Genomic DNA, 16,535 nt, shown 5'->3' with positions numbered 1-16,535 from the left:
CTACAAACAAGAGTTCGGGTATCGTCTCCTCTCACCGCAAAAGTCTAAAATCTACTGCGTCATTGAAGCTTTACTGAAAACAAATTATATGACAAATATTTTCTTTTGTGCTTAATATTGAAAATAAAAATTTAATTTAAAGTAAAATTTTGAACCGATGAGTTTTCAGCAATTAATATAATTATACAACAAATATTCAGTTTAACTTATTAGTTCTTTCTAAGATTGTTCAAGACGAATACAGTTTCACTACGGACAAGAGACTTTTCCAGTTATTACAGCATTGAAAATGAAAATAAAAATTGTAGTTGAATAAAATCTTGAACTGATGATCTTTCAACAATTAATATTATAATATATAAACATTCAATTTGATTTTACTTGTACTTTCCAAGACAATTCAAAACATATATTTTTCAGTAAAGCGCTAATGACGCAGTAGGTTTTAGACTTTTACAGTGAGAGGAAGCGATTCAAATCAAGCTTGAAGCGAACAAAATTACACCAAACAAGAGTTTTGGTATCGCCCCCTTCTCTCACTGTAAAAGTCTAAAACCTACAGCGTCATTGACGCTTTACTGAAAACAAATTATATTACACATTTTTTCTTTTCCAGTTATTACAGCATTGAAAATGAAAATAATAATCACAGTGAAATAAAATCTTTAACTGATGATCTTTTAACAATTAACATCGTTATATATCAAATATTCAATTTGACTTCATCTGTACTTTCCAAGAATGTTCAAGGCATGTAGTTCTCAGTAAAATGCCAATGGCGCAGACGGTTTTAGACTTTCAAAGAGAGAGAAGGAGGCGATACCCAAACTCTTGTTTGTAGTGATTTTTGTTCGTTTCAAGCTTGATTTACATATTTGATTTAAGTTTCACTCGTTTTATGATTTATTTATTCATTTATATTAGTATCTACTATAGGCCTATATTTATTTGCATTGCTTGTTTATTTAATTTCTGTTGGTTTTGGGTTTCATTTATACCTCAATAACAATCTTTTTGAAGCTTGATTTGCATATTCAATTTAAGCATTACTCGCCTTAATATTTATTCATTTATATTAGTATTGGTTGCATGTTTTTTGCTATGATTATTTATTTAATTTCTTTTCGTTCTTGGTTTTAGTTATTCTTTAATAGTAATTTCCGGTGGTTTTAAGTTTGAATTTCAGCAGGTATTTGTATCTGCTGATCTTAAGTTTAATATGACCTTTACTTCTCTTTGAAAAACTTCTTTTTTGGAAAGTTTTATTTTTAACTAATCCAATAAAAGTTGTCAGGGTTCTACTGAATATGTAAGTCTGAAAATGACGCAGTAGCCTTAATGGTTATGGAGGGGACGTACTCTTTTTTGTACTAATTTTAGTTAGTTTTTAGTTTGACATTATAATTCATTTTGATTTTTACTTGTTTCAGGAATTGTTCACTGAACTATTTCAGTAAATGCTGTCTTTAAAGTTGATATGGTTGGTTATTTTGATTTCTGTTCGTTTTGGGTTTCATTTATTCATACATTCATTTTTGGTCGTTTCAAGTTTAAATTATAGTAGGACTTTGTTTCTCCATGTCCTAAGTTTCCATATGGCTCTTTCCTTTTCTGTACATACAAATAACAGTTTAGTTGTGAAATATCCTTTTATTTATCAGTGACACAACAAAAAATATCTGGATATTTCGGTCATATATACGGAAATTTTGTATATATGACCAAAATATCCAGAAATTTTGTTATTGTTTCACTGTCAAATAAAAGGATTATCTCAACTAAACTGTTATTTGTACGTCACAGAAAGGCCAAGTGGTCTTCGAAAATACTTACTTTTTTAAGAGATTTTTTAATACAATTTTTAAAGTCATCTCAATCTTTGATGCGTTGAAAGAAAGGTCTTATTCTCACATATTTGCAACGATGCACAGGAAATTTTCTTCAATTGATGAACGTTGGATTAACGCTTCAAACCCTATCCGCTCAGTACATGACACAAAAGGTTCCATTTCTGGTTTCATATGCAACTTTACGATACGCTGTAAAGACGAATTTATGCAAAGCCCGTAGATGTAAGCATTAGCTTCCAAGTGAGCTCTTAGACAGAAATTTTTTGACGTTTCAATGCCCGTTTATGAAGTTTCGTCAGTTTTAGGGATTTCGGAACGAATTAAATCAGGACAGTCCCTCGAACACTGTCACTTTTTGGGGTTATGAAAACAAGCAAAATCTTGGTTCCAGTTCTGGTTAGTATTAAAGTAGCAGTAATCCCATAGGAACCTGTATCTAAAGAAGGGTTGTCCTCTTTTAATTCAACACCTTAGACTTATGCAGATGGTAACCTGAATCTCAGTCGTACGATCCAGCCGATTAGTAAAATGTTGGGTATCTCTCAGGACAAATACCTCAAGGTTGGGCTAGAGTTTATTTTTGTTTAATAGTAGGATTGTATTTTTCATCATAGAAGGATTTTATCATAGTATCTATAATAACAGGATTTTATAAGACGTTAATTAAAAAATTAAAAAAAAAATTTTTTAAAAGTAAAGTAAACAACTCCATTAAACTAAAAACAAGCAAAAATATAATAAAATATTCCACCAACCGTAAAATTACCAAAAGTCAGCATCGATAAATAAAAGAAACTCAAAACGAGCATAAATTAACACAAGTAGAGCTTAAAACCCCTATGCCTTCCCAAGGCAAAAACATAATTTGCACTTTACGGAAAAAATACAAATAAATGTGCATTGTTAGTTTAACATATATATACAGATATTTATTAATCAAAATTTGATATATTTAATAAAATTTGACTTATTTAAGTTAAAACAGTAAAAACATTTAAATTTTTTCAGTGAAGTGCAAATTATGTTCTGATCTTGGGAAGGAATGGGGATTTTGAGCAGAAATATTGTTGATTTGCTCTTTTTTTAGCATGTATAGTCGTATACTTCTTGAAATTTTCATCTTAGTGCCCTAAACCTTACAAGTAGTTGCGAAAGAAGTAGTAATTGGAGCAATAGTAATAGTAGTAGTAGAACTAGTAAATGTTGCATTAGCAGTAGCATTAGTGGCAGTGTGCACAGATTGCCCTTTGGTCAACTGATTATCCCCTTTAAGTATTCTCTGAGTTCCAACTTAATGCACAAAACAATTCTTAAGATACACTATTTTGGCAATCTAAATGGACATAGTCTCTTCTGTTAGTTCAAGTTTGCCATCAATATTCTCTCAAATTTTACCTTGTTAGACTTAAGTAGTGCGTTATATAAAGGCACAGAAAGTGAATAATTTATTGTGCAATATAGAGGTAAGACCCGTAAGGCCATTTTAATGACTGTGCAATATAGACGCAAGACCATACTTAGATTGGGGTCATTGATCTACGCACAAAGTAACAACCAGCATCTCATTTGCATAATTCTTGCTGAGCATGAATATAAAGGTAAATCTAAATGACAATTATGTGAATAAAAGCACTGTCCAGTTATTATAAAACTTAATATTCAAGTCAAGACGATTATATGAATCAATGTTTTGTCTTGTTTAAATATTGTTTAGTATTGAAGTATACATTAAGTTGAAGCTAATATAGTCATATATATTTTAAGTAATGATACGACAGCCTTGGTCATTCATGTCCCAACCTCCAAGGGCCCCAATACCCCTCCAACTTTTCTCTCCCCTCCCTTTTTTTACTTATTTTTAAGTATAATATTTTTTAACATTGATTATTTTTTTTACTTGGAAAATTTTCAACTTTTTTTTCATGTCTTAAAAGAACATAAAATATACTTAAAACAAAAAATTCACGTGTGATATTTTTGAAATACGAAATGAATATAATATAGATATGTTAATCGTGATTTTTATTATTGTAAAAATGAAGTTTGCAGTAACACTTTTCTTTTTTTATTGACTTAGAATTTTTTTATTTTGAAATTTTTTCAACTTTTTTTAATGTCTTAAAATGAATTAAAATATACTTAAAACAAAATACTTTGCTGCTTGAAATAAAAAAATACTATATTCAAAATATCAGAAAAATTTCTTAAAAAAGTATTGGGTCTTGAAATAAGAAATAATAATGATCTATTTTCTTCAAAATGTATTGGTTCTTGAAATAAGATTAAATAAAAAAACAAGTTTTTTAAACTGAAAGTAAGGAGCGACATTAAAACTTAAAACGAACAGAAATTATTCCGTATATGAAAGGGGCTGTTCCCTCCTCAACACCTTGCTCTTTACGCTAAAGTTTTTCATTGTTTAAACAAATAGAGGTGGGAGAAAGTCAAAATTTAGTGTAAAGAGGGAGGCGTTGAGGAGGAGACAGCCCCTTTCATATACAGAATAATTTCTGTTCGTTTTAAGTTTTAACGTCGCTCTTTACTTTCAGTTAAAAAAACTTTTTTTTTTATTTAATTTTTGAACGTTTTTGAATAAATGCAGGTTTTGATTTTGGCTCACCGTACATGAAAAATTAAAACAAAATTTTTATATTAATTTACTTTTATTTGGTTAAATGGCTTTCTAGAAACTTGTTCAATTTTATTTACGAACGTTTTTATTAGTAATAAATATACATAACTTACGAATTAACTTACGTAACGAACTTCTATATTCATATACTTTTAATACGTATATTAGGGGGTTCACCCCCTAGTCAATACATTAGATCAATTTTAATGATGGTTTCGCTCTTTAAGCGAAAGTTCGAAATTTGTTCCAATTCTTTAAAAATGACTGCTTAATCACAAATGCCGTTAATTAGAATAAATAGCTCTTATGAAAGTACTAAAAAATCTTAGGCTTAAAGAGCGATGTATTGACTAGGGGGTGAGCCCAATCATATATGTAATATTTTCTGTTAGTTTAAAGTTTTGATGTTGCTGATGTTGCAGTGAAAAACTTGTTTTTTTATATTTAATTTCTGATCTTTTTTTAAATAATGCTGGGAAGTCCGGCGTCCTCTTCATAACAATATCCCTTCCCCCATGAAAACTTCCTTCATGGAAAGATCCTCCCACATAACCCCCGACCCATCCCACCCCCACTACCAGATAAAATCTCCCCTGAAAACGTCTGTATACTTCCCAATAACCAATATTATATGTTAACATTGGGTAAAGTTCATAACTTTCAGCCCTCCCCCCGGGAACTTCGGAGGATTAAGTCATCCTAAAAGACATACTTATAATATTTTAGAACATTAGAACATATTTAGAACATTTTGAGATAGCCATTTTGTTCAGCAAAAATAAAATCAAATAATCTAGGAAGCGTGAAAATACCGCAAATCAGTAATGATAAATGAAACCCAAAACGAACAGAAATTACAATAAATAACCGAGTCAAACTCAAAACGAGCAGAAATTAACATAAGTTGGGCTCAAAACCCCTATGCCTTCCCAAGCCCAGAACATAATGCACTTTATTGAAAAAAATATAAATTATCTTACTTTTATAACTTTAATAAATCAAATAATATTAACATTTTGGTTACTAAATATCAGTATATGTATATTAAACTGACTTTTTTTGTCCAGGTCTGGTCGTACTGACACAATTGACCTGGAATATTGCGAGAAAACTCATTGGAACAGACGTCGAAAGTTATTGTGCTAAATTTAAGTTAACAAAAAAATGGAGGGCATCTAAGTTCCCTGCTACGCTTATTTTTTTCCAAAGTCACCTGATCAATGAAAGATCTTAAGCCGAACTGGCCAGACATGACAAAAACCAACAAAGAGAAAAATCTCAAAAAAAAAAAAAACACGAGACTGTGGCCAGTAGAGAGAAAATTAAACAATAAAAAAAAAACAACACCGATATTTCGCCAGTATACAAACAAGTAGTCTTCAGCACGAAAGACACACAAGAATAACAAAAAAAAACAAGATAAAACTAAAAACCAATAAAACCGCCACCAAAAAAAAAAACAAACAAAAATGTACAATTGGCGGAAACTGATCCACGTAGGGACAAGATGTTAATATATAGCTACTGCAGTGAGGACACCAGAGTAACTGGCGTCCTCACTGGCGTTACTCTGGTGTCCTCACTGAAGTAACTCTATATTAGCATCTTTTCCCTACGTGGATCAGTTTGCGCGAATTGTACATTTTTGTTTGTTTTTTTTTGGTGGTGGTTTTATTGGTTTTTAGTTTATCTTGTTTTTTCTTTTATCCTGTTCTTCTTGTGTGTTTTTCGTGCTGAAGACGCCTTGTTTGTATGCAGGCGAAATATCCGCGTTGTTTTGTTTTTGTTGTTTTCTTTTCTCTCCACTGGCCACAGTCTCGTTTGTTTTTTGTTTTTTTAGATTTTTCTCTTTGTTGTTTTTTTAAGTCACCTGATCAAAATTTTGAGATAGCCATTTTGTTCAGCAAAAATAAAATCAAATAATCTAGGAAGCGTGAAAATACCGCAAATCAGTAATGATAAATGAAACCCAAAACGAACAGAAATTACAATAAATAACCGAGTCAAACTCAAAACGAGCAGAAATTAACATAAGTTGGGCTCAAAACCCCTATGCCTTCCCACGCCCAGAACATAATGCACTTTATTGAAAAAAATATAAATTTTCTTACTTTTATAACTTTAATAAATCAAATAATATTAACATTTTGGTTACTAAATATCAGTATATGTATATTAAACTGACAATGCACATTCATGTAGTTTCCCGCTTCGTAGATTATTTGATTTTATTTATGCTCATTTTTTGTTCAATGGAGTTCTTTACTTTTCTTTGAAAAACTTATTTTGTGGATAAAGTTTTTTTAATTAATTTCTGTTCTTTTTGTATTGACATAGTCTTTTCAGGGAAGAAGAAAATAATACTTCAAATCTTTTCGTTTTTTTAAGACTTTACAGTTTGGTCTGCTATTTGTATGCTGGAGAAAAATTTTCAGCAATTTTTAACAACATACACCCTTTTAAAAATCTGGACACAAATAGTGGTGTTTAATTTCGTTTCATACCTCCTCTAGTTGACCTGAAATGGAAAACTTGATACCATTCGCAAAAAAATCTGCTTACTTTCTTTGATGGGTTGCATACATTTACGCTATTTTGACTTGGTTAAATTTTAAGACCAGAAGTAGCCCCGAAAGTTTGAACATAATACCCTCAGTCGTTCTTGTGATATTGCTGAGATGCCTTATTGGGAATTAGCATTAACACAGTGCATTTTAATTTACTCTTAAGGCAACATTTAGTTTTTAAACATAAAGACAAATGGGAGGGTGGGCGTGGGAGGGGGATTAATTACCCTCCAATCACTTTCGACTATTAAAAAGTGCATCATCCCTTTCTATTTTCAATCAAATGAGCCCTTTTCAAAGTTTTTACGACAACTCCTTCGATACGAAGTGGTCTAAACAACAACAACAACAAAGAAAAAATTATACATTATACCCACATCGATCTTTACTATAAAAATTATCACTTTCGACAAATAAAAAGGGCACTAGGCCTTTCGATTTCCAATCGAAAGAGCCCTTTTTTAGTTTCTACGACAACGCTTTCTATAAACACCTTATATGCGCCCAGGGCATAAATTACAACCCTTATCCTAAGGACTGTGAGGGTGGTTTTCATCCTCTAAGACTTAATTTCCAGAACTTTCAACTACGTTAAACAAAATGATTATCTAAAATTTTGATTGGATGTGTTTGGGAAAATGGTGGGCGTGAGAGAGGCGTTAGTCGCTCTCCCATCACTTTCAACTATTAAAATAGACACAAGCCCTTTCAATTTCCAATCAAATGAGACCTTTTGAAGTCTGTACGACAATACTTTCAATAAAAACCTTATATACCCCCAGAGCATAACTTACAACCATTGCCCTTAGGGCTGTGTGGTGGGGGGGGGTTGTTACCCTCAAAGACCTAATTTCCAGAAATTTATACTACGTTGAACACAATAGATATCTGAAAATTTTCATTGGATGTGTTTAGGGGAATGGTGCACGCAAGAGGATGGTTAGTTACGCTCCAATCACTTTCGACTATTAAAAAGGGCACTAACCCTCTCAATTTCTAATTGAATGAGCCGCTTTTGAAGTTTTTACGAAAACTCTAACTATAAAACCTTATATGCCCCCCATGAATCTCTTACAGCCTGTGTCGTGGGGACTTGGATGGGTATTTCACCTTTAGGTACATTATTTTCAAGTAAGTCGGTCCCCGCGCACAATTTAGCTATTCTAATACTTCGACAGAATGTGTTTGGGGAAATATTGGAAGTGATAGGGGGGTCAATTTTCTTCTACCCATTTTCGGTTCCTAGTAAGGTTACTTTCCATTTACAAACAAATGAGCCCTTTTTTTTAAATTTCTACAACAAATTTCTATATAAGCCTTATATGCTCCCAGGGCATAACTTACAACCCTTGCATTGAGGGCTCTGATGGGGTTATCATCCTAAGAGACCTAATTTCCAGAACTTTCGATTACGTTGAACAAAATGGATATCTCACAATTTTGATTGGACATGTTTGGGGAAATGATGGGCGTGAGAGGGGGGTTAATTGCCCTTCAATCACTTTCGACTATTAAAAGGGCACTAGCCCCTTCATTTTCCAATTGAATGAGCCGTTTTTGATGTTTTTACAGCATCGCTTTCTATAAAAACCTTATATGCTCCCAGGGCAAAACTTACAACCCCTGCCCTGAGGGCTGTGGGGGGAGGGTTTGTCATCCTTAAAGACCTAATTTCTAAAACTTTAAACTTTGGGGAAAAGGTGGGGGTGAAAGGGGGGTTAGTTGCCTTCAAATCACTTTCGACTATTAAAAAGGACACTAGCCCTTTGAATTTCCAATCGAAAGATCTCTTTTTCAAGTTTCTACGATAAAGATTAAAAACAAACTGCCCCCAGGGCATAACTTATAACCCTTGCCCTGAAGACTGTGGGGGGAATGTCCTGCTCAAAGGTATAATTTCCTGAACTTTGAACTGCGTGAAACAAAATGGCTATCTGAAAATTTTGATTGGATGTGTTTGAGGAAAAAGGTGGGCGTGAGAGGGGTTTAGTTGCCCTCAAATCACTTTCGACTATTCAAAGGGCACTAGCCCTTTGAATTTCCAATTGAATAAGCCCTTTTTCAAGTTTCTACGACGAAGATTTCAATAAAAACCTTATATCCTCCCAGGGCATAACTTATAACCCTTGCCCTGAAGATTGTGGGGGAGTGTCTTGCTCAAAGGTATAATTTCCTGAACTTTAAACTGCGTGGAACAAAATGGCTATCTCAAAATTTTGATTGGATATGTTTGGGGAAATGGTGGGCGTGGAAGGGGTGTAAGTTGCCTTCCAATCACTTTCGACTATTAAAAAGGGCACTAGCCATTTCAATTTCCAATCGAATGAGCCCTTTTTGAAGTTTCTGCGACAACGCGTTCTATAAAAACCTTATATGCCCCCAGGGCATAACTAACAACCCTTGCCCTGAGGGTTGTGGGGGAGTTCCCTCCTCAAAAACATAATTGCTATCTGAAAATCAGCTACGTTGAACAAAATGGTTATCTCAAAATGTTGATTGGATGTGTTTGGGGAAAAGGTGGGCGTGAGAGGGGGATTAGTTGCCCTCAAATCACATTTGACTATTAAAAAGGGCACTAGACCTTTATATAACTTATAACTCTTGCCCTGAAGACTGTGGGGGAGTGTCCTGCTAAATATATAATTTCCTGAACTTTAAACTGCGTGGAACAAAATGGCTATCTCAAGATTTTGATTGGATGTGTTTGGGGGGGGGGGCTGGTTGCTCTCAAATCACTTTGACTCTTAATAAGGGGACTATAACTTCCAATTTCAAATCAAATGAGCCCAATCTGAAGTTTATACAACCGCCCATTCCATTAAAACTTTATATGCCCTCATGGTATAACTTACAACCCTATCTCCAGGGCGTTGGCACTATTATATGTTCTTTGGACTATTTTGAACAAAATCATTAGCTCATAATTTTAATCAGATGTGTTTAGTAAATAGACGGATTGATGGGAAGGGGGGGGGGGCTAAAGTCCGTCCATCACTTTTGACGCTTAAAAAGGAACTAGAAGTTCCAATTTTCAACCAAATAAGCTTCTTCTAAAGATGAAAAACCATCCCTTCCACTTGATCCCATCCCTTCCCTTAACTAGTCCACCATCCCATCTCTTGAGTAAACGACAACCCTCCCCCAGGCTCTGGTGACTTCTACTGTGATTTGAAAAAAGGAAATTACGCCTTAAGAGCGTTAGTGACTTTGCGGCGCCTAGGTTTTTCTACAATACAACTCAGACTGGCTTATTTGTGTTATGTGCGGCCATTACTCGAGTACGCATGCCCAGTCTGGGACCCACAAGTGCACAATACTGAATACCTAAGTAGTGACATCGAAACTGTGCAGAAACGTGCTACAAAAATCATACTCGGTCCAAGTCACGTGTCTTATGAGTCCGCTCTCGAGTCGCTGAAAGTTTCGTCTCTTAGTGAGCGCCGATATGAACGAATGCTCAAGTTTGGACATTCGTTACTCGCATGTGAGAAGTACCTTTCGTTACTACCACCTCCTTGTACAAAACGTGTGAATACCCGAAGCAAAATTAAGCTTTCGTCCCTTTTTTTGTTAGTGCATTTAATCGTTCGTAATTTTTGTTCACTTTAGTGACCAATGTTGTAAAAAATAGCGTTATTTAGTTCTGGACTAGAACAAAACTATGAAAGCCCTTTTTATTAAATAAATCTGTCTATCTATCTAACTATCTATCTATCTATCTAACTAACGCCATAAGCCTTGTTACATGAATTTGGATTTTTTTGAATAAAATGGTTATCTCAAAATTTTTTATTCGATGTATTTCGGGGGAAAAACGTGTTGAGGGAGGGGGGCCCTCAGACCACTTTGACTCTTAAAAAGGGTAATAGAAATTCATCTTACCGATCCAATAACTCCCCTCCGAAGTATATACGACCGGCCGTACTCGACAAGAACCTTATATGCCCCAGGGGCATAACTTTAAACCCTTACCCTGAGAGCTGTGGGGGCGGGATTGTCTTCCTCAAAGACATAATTTCCGGGCTCTTCGACTACAATGAAGAAATTTGCTTTCTTCAAATTTTAATCAATTTTAATAAAGAAATTTTAATTCAAATTTTAATAAAGAGTGTGGGATGGGGTTGGTTGCTCTCAAATCAATTTTGACTTTTAAAAAGGGTGCTATAACTTCCAATTTCAAATCAACTGAGCCCCGTCTGAAGTTTATACGACCATCCACAACATAAAAACCTTATATGCCCAAAGGACGTGACTTGCAACCTTATCCCAAGGGCACTAGGGGGTTGTGTCAACCATATAGGCATTGTTATATGTTCTTCGGACTATTTTGAGCAAAATCGCTATCTCACAATTTTAATCAGACTCGTTCGGTGAAGGGGGTGAGTTGGGGGGAGGAGGGACGCTTGTTGCATTCCATCACTTTTGACTCTTAAAAGGGAACTAGAACTTAACCATTTTCAACCAAATGAGCCAACTCTAAAGTTTATACAACCATCCCTTCCGTAAAGAGATTAAATGTCCCCGGGGCATAAATTACAACTCTTGCTCCACGGCTCTGGGAGTTCGTTTCAACGCCAAAAGCCTTGTTATATGATATTTAGACTGTTTTTAATAGAAACCTATCTCAAAATTTCTATTACATCCATTTCGAGACAATACTCGAAGCCCTCCCATCATTTTGACTCTTAAAAATTGCACTAAAGTTTCTGATTACCAATCCAATGAGCCCCCTCCGAAATTTATATGACCACGCTTTTTATAAAAAACCTTATATGCACCCAGGGCATAACTTAAAACACTTGCCCTGGGGGCTTGGGGGGGGGGATTCATCCTGAAAGACATAATTTCCAGAATTTTCAACTACGTTGAACAAAATGGCTATCTCAAAATTTTGATTGGAAGTGTTTCAGGAAATGATGGGCGTGGTGGTGGTGGGGGCACATTTGCCCTCCGATCCCTTTCGACTCATAGCGAGGGCACTAGTTCTCTCAATTCCCAATCGAACGAGCCCTTTTTGAATTTTCTACGACAATACTTTTTATAGAAACCTTATATACCCCAAGGGCAAAACTTATAACCCTTGTCCTGAGAGCTGTGGGGGTTGTCATACTCAAAGACATAATTCTCAGACTTTTCCACAAAGTTGAACAAAATGGCTATATAAAATTTTGATCAGAAGTGTTTGGAGAAATGAAGGGCGTGAGGGGGGGGGGGGCATTCGCCCTCTGATTACTTTCAACTTTCAAAAGGGGCACTAGCCCTCTCAATTTCTAGTCGAATGAACCCTTTTTGAAGTTTCTACGACAACAGTTTCTATAAAAATCTTATAACCCCCAGGCATAACTTACAACCTTCGCCCTGAGAGCTATGGAGGGGAGGGGGTTGTCATCCTCAAAGACATAATTTCCGGATCTTTCAACTATGTTGAACACAATGGCTATCTCAAAATTTTTATTGAATGTATGTGAGTAAAGGATGGGCATGGGATTTCCAATTGAATGAGCCATTTTTGAAGTTTCTACGACAACGCTGTCTATGAAAACCTTATATGCCCCCAGGACATAACTTACAACCATTGCCCTGAGTGCTGGAGGGATTTGTCATCCTCAAAGACACAATTTCCAGACCTATCAACTACGTTGATCAAAATGGCTATCTCAGAATTTTGATTGGATGTGTTTGGAAAATGGTGGTTGTGGAAGGGGTTCTAGTTGCCCTCCAATCACTTTGGACTATTAAAAACTCTTTCGATACGAAGTGGCCTGGTCTAAGAAAAAAACAAAAACAAATAAATAATACATTGTGCCAACACCTTACTTTAGTTAGGCAGCGCTATTGCACTGCCTATGATTACCTTTGTTGTATAATGACAAAGGCTTTAAAACGATCAAGAGTGCAAGGAGTACACGGAGGAGAGATAGAAAGGGGAGGGGTGACCTTACGATGTTATCCCACTGTTAATAAACTATATATTAGACACAAAAATTCAAAGGTCACTAGGTATTTGAATTAAAAATCGAAACACATGTAAAGCTTTGCGGATCTAACGAATGATTCATTTGATTTCTATGGCAACTTAAACATATTTTCGATATACTTTAGCTTGAGAGTGGTTATTATTTAAAAAGATAAAATTATTTTAGGAGCTTAATATGAATCTATATTAAAACATAAAAAACATAAATAACTCATATCCAAATGCCATTGGGGTATGTGGATGTGTTTTCTTTAACTTTAGACAAACGACAGTTATTTTTATCTTCTTAATGGCGCAATAAATTTTGAACAACAGATACAGAACCTCGAGTGAAAAATCAACTCCAATAATCAAAAGAGAGTGTGTTTCATAACCTACAACAGACCCGAAATGTTGTCTTATAAAATTCAGTTTCTTTTTATTGTTAAAGAGCCAATTATTTCTAAAAAGTTTTTTTAGACATCCAATAAATAGAATAGAAAACTTGATGTTAATAACTAAAATTACAAATGATCCAAAAATTTTAGGAAGAGAGGAAAAAGAAATCCAAAAATTATCCGAAAGCAAAAAGGAAAAAGAGGAAAAAATTATACAAAAAGAGAGAAAAAGAATGAACCATAAATTTTAGAAAAACAAAAACTCTAAATAAGGTATAAGAAAAAGGTCTGAACAAATCAACAGAATTTGAGTAGTCTAAATATATTTTACAATAGGTCACACATATCAAATGAACTACAGCAGCCAAAATAAAACGCCCAGTCATATTTTATTATATAACATTCATCTTATTTTTTGTCTCCAAGGTAATTTTTAAAAAAACTCCCATGCTAATAGCAACGCTAAGGTAAATCTGTATACAATTGACCAACCCTATTAAAACATTTTGCCAATAGCTTAAACCTGATATATATGAGCACTAGCTAAAATGATTTCTAAAAGTTATTATTTTTTTTCAGAAGCAGGATCAAGTACCTGTTAACATCGGACATTCACTTCTTGCTGGATCTGAGGCCTGATTCTCTTTCCGAATCCGTTCAATTTCAGCTTTTAATGACGCATTCTGTTTTTCAAGGATTTTCACTCGGATAACATATTGTTTTTCTTTCATGCGTCTTGCGTCACGGCATTGTTTGGCGGCCATATTGTTCTTAAGACGACGAGCCAAATATTTTTCATCTTTTATCTCATTTGATACATAGTCTTTGGGAGCAAGTACCTGCTTCTTAGACTTCTTGGTTAGAGGTTGAGGTTTCAAATCATCATCAGAGAATTTTGCGTACCGTGGTTCAAAGCTACTGCTACAGTATGATGATGTAGATAATGTTCTGTGATTCAATGCAATGTTCTCAAGGACTTCGCTACGACAAGATGGCAAAACTGGACGAAGTTGGATAACTATAAGAAAACCAAGTTCAATGACCATAACAACATACATTGGATATTAGAATTATCTCTTTCGGTAAAATAAAAACTATAACAAACAATTTTCATCACCTATCTTGACCTGGGGTAGCGAGATTTGGTTGAGTATTTGGAAGAAAAACTGCATGTACATATTTTCTTTAACAGGGATTCATTAAATTAACCATAATCAGGAAAATATGTTAGTTATAACTAGAAAGTGAAACTCCAATCTCCAGATGAACTACAACCTTCAAAAATATGTCTTCTTAGACGGTTTTTTTAAGATAAATACAACATATGTAATATTTAATTTTATAGATTTTCACTGAATCAGTTACAATCAGAAGTATATATGGTTTTCCAAATAGAAAGTCTAAGCTTTAGACAGAAATCCTGTCGGGAATAATTAGCTTACAAGATGTATGCACGAGCAATTAGGTTTAATACATTAAAAAATAGGTGTCAACAACAAGTTAGCAAGAAAAATAACTATGTCCCGTGGGATTGTTTAACTTATCAAACAAACAAACCTTTATTTCTGTCCTTTGAAGTCACCGGTGGATTAGGCTCTCTTTCAAAAATTTCTTCACGGTTATATGACAAAATACGGCTAGGTTGTTCTTGTTCGACCTCTGGAAAAAGAAAAATTTACATCAGTAAAAATGACAAAACCTATTGAACTTGCTCACATAATAAAAACACAAATTGTATTATTTGGAAGCCATCTTACTTTTAAATTGAAGAATATAAAGAATTAAATTTTACTGTGCTTAATTTTATGGATTGATTTTTGTTTCTAGTAAATGTTAACTAAAATTCCTACAAAATAAGTTTTTCAAAAAAAGTAAAGAACTCCATTAGACCAAAAATGAACAAAAATAGAATCAAATAATCTACCAAGCATAAAACTACCACTAATGAGTATCAATAAATAAATGAAACCCAAATAGAATGAAATTAAAATAAATAACTGAGTCAAACTCAGAACGAGTAGAAATTAATATGAGTAGGGTTCAAAACCCCCTATGCTTTGTAAAAGCCAGAATATAATTTGTACTTTACTGAAAAAATTCAAATGAATGTGCATTGTCAGTTTAATATACAAATGTTGATATTTATTGCTGAAAATCTTAACTGATTTTTTTATTTCTAAAGTTATTAAAGTGAAAATATTTAAAATATTTTTTCAGTCAAGTACAAATAACATTCTGGCTTTTAGAAAGCATAGGAGTTTTGAACCCTACGCATATCAATTTCTGCTCGTTTTGAGTTTGACTCTGTTATTATTTTAATTTATGTTTCCACTTTAATTCATTTTAACTTCTAATTCGATAACGCTTTCTATAAAAAAAACTTTATATGCCAGGGCATATATACCCAGGGCATAACTTATATACCCAGGGCATAACTTACAACCCTTTCCCTGAGGGCTCTGAGGAGGTTATCATCCTCAAAGACATAATTCTCAGAACTTTCAACTACGTTGAACAATATGACTATCTCAAAATACTGATTGGATGTGTTTGAGGAAATGGTGGGCTTGATATGGGGATTAGTTGCCCTCCATTCATTTTCAATTATTAAAAAGGCCACTAGCCCTTTCAATTTCCAATTGAATGAGCCTTTTTTGAAGTTTGTACGACAACACTTTCAAAAAAACCTTATATGTCCCCAAGGAATAACTTACAACCCTTGCCCTGAGGGTTCTCCTCAAAGACATATTTTCCTGATCTTTCAACTACATTGAACAAAATAGCTATCTCAAAATTTTCATTGTATGTGTTTGGAAAAATGGTGGGCATGAGAGGTGGGTTAGTTGCCCTCCAATCACTTTTAACTATTAAAAAGGCCACTAGCCCTTTAAATACCAATCAATGAGCCCTTTTTGAAGTTTTTACGACAACACTTTATATAAAAAAAAAAAACTTTATATGCCCCCAGGGCATAACTTACAACCATTATCCTGAGGGCTCTGAGGGGTTTATCATCCTCCAAGACCTAATTTCCAGAACTTACAACTACGTTGAGCAAAATAGCTATCTCAAAATAATGATTGGCTGTGTTTGGGGAAATGGTGGGCGCGAGAGAGGGGTTAGTTGCCTTCC

At 34.2% G+C, this 16,535-nt stretch overlaps 1 protein-coding gene across 2 annotated transcripts in view; it reads right to left on the bottom strand.

Annotated features, from left to right (window-relative positions):
- The window catches only part of LOC148950893 (uncharacterized), a 150,618-nt gene that overhangs the window by 48,917 nt on the left and 85,166 nt on the right, over window positions 1–16,535 (bottom strand). For both annotated transcript variants that reach the window (XM_089090499.1, XM_089090500.1), the window contains exons 9-10: window positions 14,961–15,062; window positions 13,999–14,421 (exon numbers count right to left, since the gene is read on the bottom strand). In XM_089090499.1, the coding sequence (XP_088946625.1) occupies window positions 13,999–14,421; window positions 14,961–15,062 (525 nt within the window). The remainder of the gene's footprint in view (window positions 1–13,998; window positions 14,422–14,960; window positions 15,063–16,535) is intronic.

This window comes from Artemia sp. Qi Xiang Cuo, chromosome 6, assembly GCF_049724085.1.
Source record: "Artemia sp. Qi Xiang Cuo chromosome 6, ASM4972408v1, whole genome shotgun sequence".
In the NCBI taxonomy this organism is placed as follows: Eukaryota; Metazoa; Arthropoda; class Branchiopoda; order Anostraca; family Artemiidae; genus Artemia; species Artemia sp. Qi Xiang Cuo.
Note: the sequence above shows the minus strand (reverse complement) of the source record. Positions and strands in the feature narration are given on the sequence as shown.